General features: G+C 33.3%; 2 protein-coding genes across 8 annotated transcripts in view; both read left to right on the forward strand.

The window, feature by feature from the left end:
* The window catches only part of LOC137827079 (protein SWEETIE), a 37653-nt gene extending 29391 nt beyond the window's left edge, over positions 1–8262 (forward strand). For all 3 annotated transcript variants that reach the window (XM_068633287.1, XM_068633288.1, XM_068633289.1), the window contains 18 exons: positions 257–350; positions 1050–1255; positions 1560–1704; positions 1808–1876; positions 2506–2562; positions 2776–2862; positions 3067–3195; positions 3283–3486; positions 3615–4070; positions 4660–4725; positions 4897–4994; positions 5102–5201; positions 5384–5528; positions 5812–6116; positions 6208–6339; positions 6461–6625; positions 6712–6837; positions 7030–8262. In XM_068633287.1, coding sequence (XP_068489388.1) covers positions 257–350; positions 1050–1255; positions 1560–1704; positions 1808–1876; positions 2506–2562; positions 2776–2862; positions 3067–3195; positions 3283–3486; positions 3615–4070; positions 4660–4725; positions 4897–4994; positions 5102–5201; positions 5384–5528; positions 5812–6116; positions 6208–6339; positions 6461–6625; positions 6712–6837; positions 7030–8136 — 3691 coding nt within the window. In that variant the 3' untranslated portion in view covers positions 8137–8262. The remainder of the gene's footprint in view (positions 1–256; positions 351–1049; positions 1256–1559; positions 1705–1807; positions 1877–2505; positions 2563–2775; positions 2863–3066; positions 3196–3282; positions 3487–3614; positions 4071–4659; positions 4726–4896; positions 4995–5101; positions 5202–5383; positions 5529–5811; positions 6117–6207; positions 6340–6460; positions 6626–6711; positions 6838–7029) is intronic.
* Positions 8263–9099: 837 nt separating this feature from the next.
* Positions 9100–15504, forward strand: LOC137825977 (NADPH-dependent diflavin oxidoreductase 1). Of its 5 annotated transcripts, none has more exons than XM_068631802.1 (12): positions 9100–9362; positions 9462–9539; positions 9784–9888; positions 10154–10245; positions 10714–10898; positions 11452–11549; positions 11877–11951; positions 12140–12250; positions 12643–12765; positions 13198–13317; positions 13951–14167; positions 14256–15504. In XM_068631802.1, exons 1-12 carry the CDS (start codon positions 9234–9236, stop codon positions 14783–14785), a joined length of 1863 nt encoding a protein of 620 aa, XP_068487903.1. In that variant the 5' UTR covers positions 9100–9233; the 3' UTR covers positions 14786–15504. The 5 variants fall into 5 exon arrangements, with proteins under 5 accessions (XP_068487903.1, XP_068487902.1, XP_068487906.1 ...); XM_068631801.1 differs by having other exon boundaries at positions 14253–15132; XM_068631804.1 differs by having other exon boundaries at positions 9126–9362; positions 10714–10911.
* The last annotated feature ends 795 nt before the right edge of the window (positions 15505–16299 follow it).

Consider the following 16299-nt stretch of genomic DNA (forward strand, 5'->3'; position numbering starts at 1 on the left):
ATTTTCTGATAAGATTATTTGTTGGCTCTCCCTCAAGTTTCACAATTTTGTTGTTTTATTTTCTTGAGAGGGAATGGGTGGGGGGACATGGGGGTGGTTTAGTGAATTCCTTTAAGAGGGAAAATGGGGATGATGACATTTTCTATGGTCAACCACAGTATCATTTATATTTTATTAACAAATTGGTCATGGTGATTTGTAGTTATTGGTATTTGACTTTGAGACTGCTCTGTTTGTATTCCTTTCATTTGTGCAGAATTGGAAACTTGGTGCGAACAACAATTATGCGATTACTTTGTGCAGCTTGTCCTTCATGTCCTTCACATTTGATATCAGTATGTCGCAAAGTGGTAAGCTTATGCCTTACCGATTACAGTATCACTGTACCGCAAATAGACAAGAAAACTGATGCTTTTGAAGGAAATTAAAAAATAATACATATGGGATATATTAATTTTTGTTTGACTGAGCCATCTAAGGGTTTTTTTCCTTTGTTTGGGACTGGTGGGGTATCTAAGTAATTATTTAGCATAGAGATATATGCCCAGTGCAGGGATTTATCTTGTAAAACAAGAGAGAAAATGATGAAGGGTTGAGGGAGATCCTTATTGTGAGAAAATGCTTGTGACCTTAAGTGATTAACCCCATACAATTGTGTTATGTACAATGATAAAATGGTCTATGTATAACCTGTAACATAGTGACACATGGTTGCATTGTAGATATTACTACCAAATCGCAAAGCAATCTCAAATGACAGTAAACTACTTTTGCTTCTAAACTGTTAGTGAGCAACATAGATAGAAAACAATATGATGTGTTCAGGTTTCAATGAATGATGCTGCTTTGACCACTTTTTGAATAGTTAGATGTTTCTAAAATTGCCTCCAGTCCAGTCTACCCCCAATTTATAGTAGATATGCTAGAGGAATATTGCTAGCAAATGCTGTCAATCGTTAAACTCAATCAATAACCTTGGTTTTTGGGTCAAAAGATATTTTCTGACGCTTCACAATACTCTTCACTATGGTATGATGGGATCATCACAGGTCCTTGCGACATCAATGAGGAACACTGAAAATAATAATGTTGGGGCAAATGATAACCCAGACGGTGATTCAGGTTTGAACCTTGGAGATGACGAAAATATGGTTTCTGGATACAACAACATACAGACTCACAAGTTTCAAGCTTCCACTGGTGCTGCTAATAGGGAGAAGTACCTCAGATATAAGACCAGACTTTTTGCTGCAGAGTACGTACTTCTGAACTTGTAATTTAAATTTTTAGAACTTGCATGTATCTGGCAATGATAAATTTAACCAATTTTAAAGTATAATCACCCCCTTTGTTTACCACTAAAGATAATTAAAGAAAGGATTCTCTCACTTGATGTTAACGTGTCTAATGCTAAAGATGTCCTCATCCTTTAGTGAAAAGTTAACTTTGAAATTATGTCACAATCTATATTTTGAGGCTGATCTTTTTTTCTGATTAAAAAATTGACTTCAATCTTTCGTTAATATTGTTTGTTGTTTGAATAATTAATGTTGTTTCAGATGCTTAAGCCATTTACCAGATGCTGTTGGAAGAAATCCTGCACATTTTGATCTAACCTTGGCACGGAAAGAACATGCAAGTGCGCAACCTACTGGTGATTGGTTAGTTCTCCACTTGCAAGAGTTAATATCACTTGCTTATCAGGTACTGCTTAGCTATGCATGATCTACCTTTTGCACTTTTATTGGATATTCAAGATATATTAAAAATCCATCACGCCCTCTCCTCTCATTTCCCCCCATAACAGATTAGCACAATTCAATTTGAGAACATGCAGCCAGTAGGTGTCAGTCTTCTTGGCACTATTGTGGACAAGGTACTATGTTCTTATATCAGTTTTGGGCATATCTTTGGTGTTCAGCTCCTGGTATCTTTAAATGGGCCTATGTAACAAATGTGCAAAGGCATTTAAGAGCCTTTTTATATAAAATATTAATTCTATCCTTGAAATTTTCTTTGCACTCACTTATACATTATGAAATGTCTTTGTCTCTAGTTGATGTGGGATCTCCAACAAATATCGTTTTCATATTTGCTTCCACTTCCGTTCTCGTTCTCTCTTAAGAACTCTAACAAGACACATACTTTCTTCTATTTAGACAGTTAGGGGTAATTTGACTATTGTTTACTTTGAATCATGTAAAAGTTTCAACTAAGTGTTGAAGAACTTGATCATTTTCAGCTTAATTTTATTTGTGTATGACAGTTAGGGGTAGTTTGACTGTTGTTTACTTTGAAACATGCAAAAGTTTCAACTAAGTGTTGAAGAACTTGATGACTTTTATTAATTATATATCTGGAGTTAATGTTGGAATATACTAATTAATATTTATTTTCTGCTTAATATTATGTTGTGCATGTACTGCATGGTGTATCCTAATCTTATTATCTCTCAACTGGTCAAGTTTTATTAATTTGTTCTTGTATGTGAATTTGGATTAACAGTTTGAAAAATCAGCTGACCCGGAGCTTCCTGGGCATCTTCTACTGGAACAATATCAGGTATTTAACAAGATGTGCGAAATTTGTTTTCCCTGGCAAGATTTCGATTCTTTAGTCAACTAAGGATACTGTTTTTTGTTTCTTTAAGGATCATTTAATTAATTCACGTACTGTTTTTTTTACATAGTCCCATATAACGTGTTGTTTTTATGATTTAAGTAGATTATGACTTTTGTGATTTATTTGGAATAACTTCAACTGTACTAAATATAGGCCCAGCTAGTATCTGCTGTTCGTACTACCTTGGACACATCTTCTAGTCCTAGCCTATTGGAGGCAGGCTTGCACTTGGCTACCAAGGTAGCAGGCTTCATCCTTCTCCTCATTTCCTTTTCTATCTTTGAAATTGATTTATTTACTTTTTTAGAAATCCCCCAAAATTACTTCTGTAAATCCAATTGCAGGCTTCCCTTGAACATATTATTATTGGGATGTTGCCAATATATATGCAAAGTTCCTCAAGTATGTGATTAAATATAACTCACTAGTATGTGAAAATTTCAGATACTGACAAGTGGAATCATCAGCGGAGACCAAGTGGTGGTCAAGCGCATATTCTCGTTAATTTCTCGCCCATTGAATGACTTTGAGGACATTTACTATCCTTCATTTGCAGAATGGGTCACGAGCAAGGCATGTGACTATATGGTTATTATGTATTTGAATTTTTTTTTGAGATATTTATTGTCTACATCTTTTGTCTTATAATTTTTATTTTAGATCAAAGTAAGACTTCTCGCTGCTCATGCTTCTCTTAAGTGTTATATATATGCATTCATGAGGAAGCACCGTGATGGAGTTCCAGATAAGTATCTGGCACTATTACCATTGTTCCAAAAAAGCTCAAGTATTCTGGGAAAGTACTGGATCCATACATTGAAAGATTATAGTTATATATGCTTATGCCTAAGCCCAAAGAGGAAGGTATGCCAGAATTTGAACTTATCAAATATTATGAGTGCATAATTTTATTGGGAGATGAAATCTGGATCAACACGAAACTGTGAATATCTTATGGTTGCCTTCTCATTCTAGTTGCTCCTTTTTTGCAGTGGAATCTGTTCCTTGATGGATTGCAATCAACTATTGTATCTTCAAAGTTGCGTCCATGCTTAGATGAATCTTGGCCTGTAATTTTGCAAGCACTTGCACTTGATGCAGTTCCTGTGGATTCTGAAGGAAATGAAACCTCAGTTGAAAACACCCTAAAACCTAGTGCCACTGCACTTCAATATAGCATGGTTGAATTGAAGTGTGAAGATTTTAAGTTCCTGTGGGGCTTTTCTCTTCTTGGCCTGTTCCAGTCACAACATCCCATCCTTTGCCAACCAATTTTACAGCATGCATTTCTTAGTGCTAAGCATAATGGTAACTTGTCAAGTAGTGATGTGAAATCCTCAGACTTGAAATTATATGAAATTGTACTTCCTGTGTTTCAATTTCTTCTGACTGAAAGATTTTTTGGAGCTGGGTTACTTACTGTGGATATTTGCAAAGAACTGCTGCAGGTGGGTGTTTTATCTTATGTGTAAAATCATTCTGGTACCTCCACCTAAGTTTTAGGAGAGATGGTTCTTGACATAATTTCCAAATATAATTGACATGGATATTCATATAATAAACTAGTCCTTGTGAAATATTAGTTTCTTCTATTTTCTTCCTTATATAGAATTATTAAGCATTTGGAGCTACAACATGTGATTTAGGGGCTTATGGATTATATTGAGTTTGCAGAACCTGTGGCTTTTTTAAATCTACCGATAGTCCTAGACAATGTAGAAAGTTTGAGAAATTAAAGGAAAAAAATTTGATGACTAATCTGGATTATTCAATATATGTATATCTTAGTAAGTGAGTTTATGCCTAATTCAACCTCAGCTTATAAGGTGAGGATTACACTCTATTTATATATCATAATCTTATTTTATTTCTAGCTGATGTGGGATATCTAACTGTATGGTAGTGCAGTTTCTATGGATATTGGAATGCAAAATAGTCCCTGCTTATTTGCAGTCATAATAATTCATGAGCCTACATGTTGATTTTATATCATATGGAATGGGCATGAATAAAACTATTTCTGTTTAATGTATGCAGATTCTTCCATATTCCACTTACATCGATAATTCTTGGCATAGTCTTGCGATATCCATTTTATCACAGGTAGACATTTGATAAATTGATTTAAGGATGGTGACCCCGCATTCTATTTTTTCTCAACACTTCATAATCTCATTGTCTAGATTCTCATTGTATTGTAGTCTAGCAAGCTTTTTCTGCTTCGTTCAATTTTTTTTAGACTTGTGAAGTTTAAGTTTCAATTTTTCCCTATAGGTTGCTCAGAATTGCCCACAAGAAATTTTCAATAGTGAAAATTTGGCTTTGATAACTACGGAACTTTGTTTAGACTACCTTTTTAAAGTGTTTCAGAGGTATTTAATTTCCTATGACTGATGATTAAGGCTGTGAATTATTTGATTGACGTTTTGCATTGGATATACATACTTTGCTAAAGATTTCATGTTCCTGTGTTGTCTAGTGCTGACACAGATTCAGTAATTCATCCAAATTCTGAAGTAAATGTGATACAAACACTATGTAGCACAACAAAGGCAGTCATCAACCGTATCGAGACCAAGGTGTGTGTTGTTTATGATACTGGATGACTGATTTCTGTTTGAGCCATTATTTTTATTGTCAAATATCTACAATTTTCTATTCATGGAAGTTGTGCAATATTTTATCCTAAATTTTTCTTTAATTATATTTGTTCTCTGAAATTGTCTTGGTTGATGATTTCTTCTCACAATGATTACTTAAGATGCATAAGAATCCCAAATCAGTGGTTTTGGCGTTAGTTTTAATTGGCTACAAGTGCGTAAGGGAGGCTTCAACTGAGGTGTGCTTATCAGGAGCCATTGACATGGTCAACTGTACAACTCCTTTATTAAAGAGAATCATCGATGGTAAGCCGTTTTAGTTGGAAGTAGTGTGATTCATGTTCATTCATGCCTCCATGTGCATTGCTATTTTGAATGTTAATATTTTACACGTATTTCCTCAATGTTTGCTCACATGCATTTTTACTATTCTTCATTTAATTTAATGGTACAATCTTTATGTGGAAAATATTACTTGGTATTTGAGCTGGATCTCGGCTTCAAGCTATAGCCAATATAGGAGAGAAGAATAAACTTTGATTCATTCAACTTCAGAGCTGATGGATCTTTTACCCATTTTTTTTTGCAGATGAGGCTGACCCTCATGATAGCATTATTTCTCTAAGAGATATGATTGGAACTTGTCTGAACGTAGTCGCTGCTCTGACTAAGGACTGCATTGAGGAGTTCCATTTGCTGGTTAAAAGTTCCAACCAACGCAAGTTAATACATACAAAACTTTCATTTTCTCTTGATCAAATTATATCCATTTCAAAACTAGCTCTTGAAAGCAAATATGCCGAAGATTGTGAAGCAAGGAACTCCATCTGTGTTGGTGCAGTAAAATATTGTATTCGATGTATCCAAACTTTACTTAGTGATTCGAATACACAGGTAAATGAAAGACCAGAAAGAAACACCACACACTATGACTATGGCTGTTATCCAGAAAGAAATACAAATGACAGAACTTTCTTCTTGACAGGTTCAAGTAATAGGATTGCAATTTCTGAAATCCAGGATTCAAAGAGTAAATACTGAAGATAATTCTTTTATGATGTTTCTTGTGGGTGAGCTAATTACTGATATTTTCAGTTTAATCCACAAACTGTTTAAGGTATAGCCAATGTTTCATTTGTTTTTCCATTAATACATCTAATATTGTCATTAGTTCATATTAGTATTTAACTTTATAATTCATGGAGTAATTAAAGGATTACATACTTTATTGATAACAGAATACTATGACAAGCGAATCAGTAACCATTGCTAGTGAATGCCTGAGTCTCCTGGTGCTGTTACAAACCCTGTCAAAAGGTAATGACTGTCAGAGAAGTTTTATGAACCTACTTCTGGAGGCAATTGTCATGATTTTCTTGTCAACTGAAGCTGGGCTCTCTCAGGTAATATGAACTGGGATTTTCTATTTGTGAAGCTAGCTCTTCGTAATTTTGTTATACATTCTTTTGATCATGCAAATAAATGACAGGAAGTCAGTGATTTAAGAAGCACAGCTGTTAAGCTTGTTTCTCGCCTTGCTCAAATTCCTTCATCAGCCATTCATTTCAAGGATGTTTTACTATCAATGCCTCCTCTTCACCGCCAACAACTTCAGGTACTTTGTTACTGATGGATGTTTATGTCAACTGATTATAGAAAATTATTTTGCTGAATTAGCCGATCCTTTTTTTCTACTATTGCAAATTGACTACCTGGAAGATGCTGATGGAGATTATATTTTTAGAAATGGCAAATTTGTTTCTGTCCTTAAGAATAATGAGGTCCGACTATAATTTCTAATTCGCAGGGTGTAATCCGAGCTTCTGTAACACATGACAAAAATCCAATAGATCTAAAAGTACCAGTTTTGGACATAAAAGTGCCGAAGGCATCATCAGAAGGAAGTGAAGTGAAACATGTTGCACCATCACCACCCGCTGTTGTGATGGAGACTGATGAAAATGACAAGGAAGAAGATGAAGTCAGTGAAGATGACTGGGACGCATTTCAGTCGTTTCCTGTCTCTAAAAATGAGGATGAAGATGATTCAGAAACAGAGCATACTGCAGAAGGCAAAGGCCCGGATAAAATATCCTCAGAAAGTTCTATTGAAGGTGTTGAGTTCCAAGAATGTTCTATTTCGAAATCCATCAATAATGAAAAGGAGCTGAAAGGTGATGAATGTGTGGAGGCTGTCGAAGAGAAACATCATGGAGCGTATCCTGCTACTAACAAGCCTCTTGATAATAACAATCAGAAGATGGAGGACAAATTAGAAAACTCAGTGCTTCAAGAAGAGCGAACATCAATCTCAGGAAATGAACTAGTTTCTGGTGATCAAAAGCTTGAGGTAGAAGCAGAGATGGAGGAAAAATTGCAAGACTCAGGCCTTCAGCAGGAGGGAACATCAATCACAGAAAATGAACCAGTTTCTAGTGATCACAAGTCCGAGGTAGAATCTGAGATGGAGGAAAACTTGCAAAACTCAGGCATTCAAGAAGAGCAGACATCAATCCCAGGTGATCAACTAGGTTCTGGTGATCATGACGAGCCCGAGGTAGATGCTGGGAAGGAGGAAAATTTGCAAAACTCGAGGCTCCAGGAAGAAGGAACATCAATCCCAGGGAATGAAGTTTCTTCTGATCAGAATCCTGAGGTAGAAGTAGAAGCTGAGGAGGAAAAATTGCAAAACTCTGGGATTGAAAAAGAGGGACATTCAATCCCTGAAAATGAACTAAATTCTTGTGATCAGAAGCCTGAGGTAGAAGTTGAAGTATCAATTGAAGATGAAGTAACCTCAGATTCTGTAACACTTCAACAGGGGGTTTGTGAACCAAGTAATAATGAACAGCATAGTGAAATGTCTGAAAGTCCAATAGAGTGTACAAAATTAGAACCATTTGCTGAGCCATAAGAAGTAAATTAGAGTTCTCATAAGATATATCGATTCTTACTCCCTATATTTGAAGCATTGTAAATGTATGGCCCAGTAAAGCTATTCTTTCTTTTGCATTTTCAATTTATATTCTAATTTGTGGCATCTACTTTTTTATTATTATTTGGGACATTTTGTTTGACTTCATTACAAGAAAATCACTAACTAGAAAAAAAAATAATTAGTCACTATATTAATTAAATTAAATATTATTTTTGAAACTAAAAAAATTATTGATATTTAAAATAATTTTTATTATTTATACAATTTATAAATTAATATTTAATTAATTATTAAGATTTTAGCTACTAATCACTTTAGATTTTAAAGTTGGTTGCAAAATTTCAGTATCTAATTAAAAATTAGTTTATAAATTTTATTTACAATAAAAACTAATTTTTTTTTGTCTCTAAAATAATATTTAATTTAATTAATATAGTGATTAATTATTTTTTATTTCTAAAATTGATTTTTATTTAATGATTTTCTTGTAGTGTATCCGTGTATATTAATATAAATATAAAATATTTATCATTTATAATTATATATAGTGTTGGGTATACAAATTATTTTTCTATTTTACTATTATAATATTTTAAAGTCTCAATATAATATTTATAGTAAATTATACTGGTATAAAAAAATAAACAGAAAAGAGTTTGAACATAGTGAAGTAAAAAACAAAAAAATAATGTAGCACATTGTCCGTGTCTTACCTAGATTAAAAATATTTTGTGATTTGTTTTTTAGTTAAAAAAAATAAATATATTTTAATTTCTGACTTTAACTTTATATATCCCTGTATATATATAACTTTTATAATTTAAAAAATACTTTTTTATTAAAATTAAAAACTGTATTTCAATATAATTTAAGAGAAAAAAACATGCCCTCGTATAATCTAGTTTTAAAAAAATTAGAGTGAGTACATACATTTCTCTTTCTCTCGTTCTCTCATTCCTCTCATTGCGTTCGCTGGTTTGAGATAGTAGCCGGGAAGCAGAAGACTTTACCAAAACCCCCTTTTCCGATTCACTAAAAAGCTCTTAGCTTTCAAGTTATTGAAAGTGACAGTGATGCATAAACTCCTCATATTGTATGCCACTCAGACGGGCAATGCATTGGACGTAGCCGAACGTCTCTCTCGCGAAGCTGAACGCAGAGCTTGTTCTGTCAACCTTCTCTCCCTTGATCAATATGACCCTGTATGTGTTGCAATCAAATGAAACTTTTTCTACTGCTGTGTGTGCCAAAAGTGTTGTTTTGAAATCAAAGTTTAAGTTTTTTATTCAATGTTTGTGCAGTGTTTGTTACCGCAGGAGCAGGCTGTCATTTTTGTTGTTTCCACAACAGGCCAGGGTGATACACCTGATTCTATGAAGGTGACTAGCTTAAAAGGATCTTTAAATTTTTTCTTGATGTAATTTGAAACTGCTTCCATAGTTCAATTTAAACATGGTGATAGTTTAAAGGTTTTTTTACATAATCATTCAATCAGAGTGTTGACCTTTTATCTAAGTTGGCTTCCTTTTAGTTGATTGTGTAAAAGTCTATACACTTCAGTGCATGAAAATTAAACTCTTATTTTAAGTTTTTTTTTTGCTTGTTATTCTTTTTCCTTTGCAGGTGTTTTGGAGATATCTTCTTCAGAGAAGCCTAGGTCGGCATTGGCTTAAAGGGGTTCCTTATGCAGTTTTCGGCTTGGGAGATTCTAGTTATCAGAAGTACAATGTAAAGTATCAATTCTTGCACATTTGGTGTTATGTTTTATTTTTTGGATTGTGTGTAACACTCATGGTGCTGCATTGATTATTGACTATGTACCTCTTGATGCTGAAACATTGTGAGAATGTGGGCAAAGTAGGCACTGGACAATATTGAAAATGACTTAGTTACACTAAAATTTTGATCAAAGCAATTTTTACTGTCTTACCAGATATGTTTATTTTCTTTAGTTTCATGATTTGGATAAAACCTTACCTGTGAACTGGTACAGTTTGTTGCGAAGAAGCTAGACAAAAGATTAATGGATCTTGGAGGAATAGCTATTGTAGAAAGAGGCTTGGGAGATGATCAACACCCTTCAGGGTATGGTTACAAGCTATGTTGTCAATTGGATATTTTACTTGACATAGTTAAAACATACACATCTATGCTTATAAAGTATGAAACATTGATGTTGTTGGAATACTGATTCATCTTTGTAATATGGTATCAGAGCCATTTCGAGTCTATCTTAGCGAGTATTTGTTGAGCCTATCGTGTCACCCGCTATCGGGCCGCTATCGGACTACCCATAATATATAGTCCCACGCACGAGTTGATAGTCTCGGCGTGAGGGGGGTGTGTTGGAGATCCCACATCGACTAGAGATTAGAGCCTTTCATTGTATATAAGTGAGTGCAAACCTCAACCCTATGAGCCGGTTTTATGGGGTTGAGTTAGGTTTAAAGTCCACTTTGTAATATGTTTAATCAGAATCAATGTTTTCTTTTCATTGTATGTTGTAATACAAACTTTGTTTCAAGTGACTAAAGATGGTATAATTATTTGTAGCTATGAAGCTTCTCTGGATCCTTGGTCGTCTTCTCTGTGGAGAATGTTAAATATGATTAAACCACAATTCTTATCAAATGGTCCTGATGTTGTGATTCAAGATACAATTTTGATTGATCAACCCAAAGTCCAGATCACATATCACAACTCTGAAAATGAGGACTCACGTTTTTCTAGTACTTCTGGTATTCCAAACTGGTTAAGTTCTTGGTTGACTTGCAATCTTTCATATTTTTTACTCAGAAAGTCTTTGCATGTATGTTGCTTTTATTGCTAATGATTCGTCATCTCTATGAATAATTGAATTAGGTAGCTCTCTTCTATGCTTAGGTAATTAGACTTTGCATATCAAGTAATACACTAGTCTCAAATTGGTAGAAGTGCTTGCTTTAATTACTTCACTACATAGTCATTTTATCGAATTGTTGACATGTGATTGGATGTGGAATATTAGTTGTGCTTGAATTACTTATGGTTAAGCCTTGAAAGTTGTTGGTGCGTAAACATGTGAGAGCATTTTGGCTTTTTGTCACATTTGGGCAAAAGCAGTACACACTCACACATAAAATACACCCAAATGTGAGAAAAAATTGCTTTGGTGTTCCCAAAGTTGTTTATTCTTCATTTGGTGGAGTTTTAGCTGTAATGGTTTGGTGGAATTACACATTTTTATCCTCATCGTTGATAAGGCTTTTTTTTATTGTTATATTTGACTAGAATAACATGTGACTCTTTCAGATTTAACATGTCTTAGTATTCAAGTTGGGAGTGCTCGAACAGTGCACCCTGGAAAAGCATTGTCTGACAGAAGCACACCTGGCTGCTTTCTTAAGATGGTATAAGATAAGAATTATATGATATTATATTGACGTCTTGATGCTCATGCATTCAGAATTTTAGATAAATCAAATGTTTGTATGTCATTTTTATAGTTAAAATTTCCTTGTATTTTAAGAAGTACAATATCTAATCTATTAAAATTGACGTTGATTGATGAAGTGTTAATTGATCCTTAAAATGTATAGAATTTTGTAGACTTGATTTACTCAATGTGTGTTTTCTAAGCCTATATTTTTCATGAACAACCTTTTCTAAAAACGTATCTACCACCTAGTCATTTGTTTCTGTAGAATGCCTCACTTTATTTCGTTCTGATCATGCAGGTAAAGAATCTTCCTCTGACCACATCAAACTGTGTAAAAGATGTTCGTCATTTTGAATTTGAATCTGTTTCACATGTAAGCTACTGTATCTTTTCTTTAACCTTGTGGTGGATAGATGTATAAACTTCTTAGTGTTGAAACACATTAAGAACAAATTACAATTCTTCAGATCCTATTTTTATATCGAATGGTGAAATTACTTGCTACAAAATTATATTCCTCCACCTGATTTTGAATTAAGAAATGCATTATGGTTTGCTCAGGCTCTTCAATATGAGATTGGTGATGTTCTTGAAATTCTACCTGGTCAAGATTCCATTGCAGTTGATGCTTTCATACAACGTTGTAATTTGGATCCTGATTCATTCATAACTGTAAGTAATTCAATATTAGTTAATATTAATGTGGTTCTCCGACCCTCCTCAGTTAGCATTGACTTCACATTATGCTGCCTCGTGTCTAGACATAAATGAAACATTCAAACATTGTTTGATACATTTAATCAGCTAAATGACCTCTTTTTAACGTCATATACAGATAAAAGAAGCAAGCCTCGTGGTTGTTTCTGCTATTACTTTGTGCTTCCAGGACTTTTCTGAAGCCATGTTCTCCCTGAAAAGTTTTCTATCTAGGAATAGTAGAATTATATAGTTTCCTTTTTTGCTTGTACTTTATTTGTATACCTGATTGGTATTTTTGTTATTAAACTTATTTTTCTTCAATATGTGTATGTACATTTACTGCTAAGATATCTGCAAAATTTCAGGTAAGTCCAAGAGAAATGGATGATCACAATGCACATGATTCTAGAATCCCTGTAAAATTAAGAACTTTTGTGGAATATTCAATGGATGTAGCTTCAGCTTCTCCACGGCGCTACTTCTTTGAGGTAAGATGTAGTCAGTTTTGACAGCCCACTTTTTATGCCATTTTTTTAAAAAGTACATAATTAAATTCAATGTTTTCCCTTTTCATTTACTTTATGCTCTTTTTCTTTTCTATTTGAAGTTATTAACCTTGGATTAGATACATAATGAGTTAATAAGTTGCTATAATTGGTTGCTTTGTGTAATCAAATAGAAACTCACAATGACCAAGGAATGATGATTTTTCAATATATTTATTGGCTTTGTGTAATGATGTGTATCTTATAAGTTATAAGTTTGTTATAACACATGATGATTTCTTTAGTATTTACATATAGGAAAAGAAGCTTGATAAATTATTATGTCATCAGCTTGGATATTTGAGTTTCTTCACAACTTATTATGCCATAACTTCTTGCATTAAAAGCTAACCTAGCATTACTGTTATGTTCCAGGTTATGAGTTTTTTTGCAACAGCAGAACATGAGAGGGAAAGACTTAAATATTTTGTTTCACCTGAAGGAAGAGACGACCTTTACCAATATAACCAGAAAGAAAGAAGAACTGTTCTTGAGGTAAGGTCAATGAGTTCTCTTGTGTCTAAGGTCCATGAATGTAAAGGAATTAATGAAACAATAATTGATAAGGTTTGGTGGTTCTTAAGCTTATATTCAATTATGATGCATAAGTAGATATATAATGGGAGGATATAAATATTGTCTACCAAGATTAGTGATATCAGGCAGATTTTTAATGACATTTAAAATCTTATGTATGAAAAAAAAAATTAGATTTCAGTTTCAGTTCCAGTTCTGTTTTGAAGGTAATTGCTTTGTTCAAATTAAATTGATAGTTTTTTTATTTTATTCACTAACAGTGATATGACTCATTTTTCAATGGCATGAATCTGCTAAAATTGAATTGGGGAGATGCAATGTAATGTAGAAGTAGATCCCAAAATTTGTAGCAGTTCTGGGATTTTATTTTACTCGATCATGATGTTTTCTTTCTCTGAAAATAAAAGAAATTTCATTGGAAGGGAATAAAAATGCAAGAGGATATGATAGCCTCTGTGATGAACTGATGGTTTTCTAATTTAGCTTCCATTTAACAATTATTTAGATATTCCTTGATTATCTGCTTTTTTTTGTCTGCTTTATTTCAAATTTGTGCATAAGTCTGTTCTCCATGTTTGGTGGGAAAAATAGGTGTTAGAGGATTTTCCTTCTGTAAAAATGCCATTTGAGTGGCTAGTCCAACTGGTTCCTCCTCTGAAACCAAGAGCATTCTCCATATCTTCTTCTCAATCAGCTCATCCCAATCAAGTACACTTGACTGTGAATGTGGTGTCATGGACAACACCTTACAAGAGGAAAAAGAAAGGACTATGTTCCTCATGGCTAGCTGCATTAGATCCTTGTGATGGTATGAAGCAAAACAAGCCACTCATTGCATTTTCTCAAGTAACCAGAAGCATTGCCTCTACATCTACCTTTTTTCTTCTTTTAAGCAGGTACCCTTGTTCCAGCCTGGTTCCATAAAGGTTTGCTTCCGGTACCTGCACCGTCACTTCCCCTCATACTCGTTGGACCGGGAACAGGATGCGCGCCTTTCCGGGGATTCCTAGAGGAAAGAGCAGTGCAGAGTAGAACCAATGCCACTGCTCCAATTATTTTTTTCTTTGGTTGTTGCAATGAAAAGGGTGACTTTCTGTACCATGACTTTTGGTTGAGTCATTCACAAAACAAAGGGGTGCTTTCAGAAGCAAAGGGTGGAGGTTTCTATGTTGCTTTCTCAAGGGACCAACCTCAGAAGGTTTATGTTCAGCACAAGATGAGGGAGCACAGCAAAAGGATCTGGAACCTATTATCTGAGGGTGCTGCTGTTTATATAGCAGGTTCTTCAACTAAGATGCCTGCAGATGTAACATCAGCTTTTGAGGAAATTATATCTAAAGAAAATGGAGTATCAAGAGAAGATGCAGTTAGGTGGATTAGAGCATTAGAAAGATGTGGTAAATATCATATTGAGGCATGGTCTTAGAACAAGACATGGATGACTGCTTCCTCCTGCACCTCCATATGTTCTTCTCTCACCTTCATAAATATTTGTATTTCAAAAATGTCCTTTTGTAATATTCCGATTATGTAATCTGGAAGTCTTATCCAAATTCATAATTAGTTTTCGGGTTATGCAATCCAAAAGCTCTTTTTAGATATGATTAGTTTTTGGATTACATAATCTGGAAACGAAAACATTTTTCATTTATGTGATTAGTTTTCGAATTATATAATTCAGAAGTATTTTTTGAATTTAAGAGTAATTTCTGAATTATGTAATCTGAAATCTAGAATATCATTTTTTTTAAATATATTTTGGATTATATAATCCGTAAACTACTTTTGAATCTAAGATTAGCTTTCAGATTATGTAATTTAGAATATATATATATATAATTTTTTTAAATTGCTTTTGAATTTTATAAATATACGGGGATGACACAAGAAAGATAAAAAAATATTTTTCACGCTTCGTATGGAGGTGGGACAAGAACATACTACCATATGGAAGTATGACCATTTGGAAGTGCAGGAAGAAGGAGTCTGCATATATGGAGGTGCAGGAAGAACTTTGATTGTGCAATAATAGCCGATTGTAGTACCTTACCCTCATTCTATTCCTACTTCTTTTTCATTTTATCTTTATTCTTTCGTGCTTCTATACATGTATTGAATTCCATTTTTTAAGAATATTTTTCAATAGTCTAATGTGTAACTCATCTTGAACTATTGGATTTGTAAGAAAATTGAAAGTAAGAATAATAAAAACATTTTTAAAATTACTCAAAACAAATGTTTAAGAAAAAAAGTTAAAGTCGTAATAAAAAGAACTTTATTTTCATTAGTTTTATATTTTAAATATGTTAAGAATTGAGATAATTAAAGACTTGTTTTGTTTTTAATAATTGTTACTTGTTTAGTGAAGATTAATGTTCATATGCTATTAACATTAAATAGAAATCTTTTATATTTGTTGTAGTAGGATGTTTCTCTATCAACAACACTTAGAGGTTATGAGGGTGGAACACACTTTTTAAATTATGTGTTCGAATGTATTCGTGTTGGATACATATCAGATATTGAGACTTATAGGATATGTATCGATGAAGTGTGTAACTCAAAGAGTATTTATTAGATTTTTGACAATTCTAATACGGTTCTAACACAATTTTAAAAAAGAAAAATACATTAATTTTTTAAAAACTCAAACTTATTATAAAAATAAGGAACAAGTTCTTTTGAACCAGTCATGATCTTCCTGTTAAGAAAAAAACTGAAACATAGTTATGCATATAAATCTTTATTATCAATTTATATAATTATATAATATATAAATTTATGTCCCTGTATACTATACATTTTAAAAATTATACGTATTTTTATATATTGAATTATACGTATTTCTATGTCAATATAGGTGTAAAATATAAGTTTATAAAGGTAAAGAAAAGAAATTTGTACACAAAAGAATCAAATTTTTGTGACTAGTTTAAGGAG

The sequence above is a fragment of the Phaseolus vulgaris genome, chromosome 8 (genome assembly GCF_000499845.2).
Source record: "Phaseolus vulgaris cultivar G19833 chromosome 8, P. vulgaris v2.0, whole genome shotgun sequence".
NCBI classification, from domain to species: domain Eukaryota; kingdom Viridiplantae; phylum Streptophyta; class Magnoliopsida; order Fabales; family Fabaceae; genus Phaseolus; species Phaseolus vulgaris.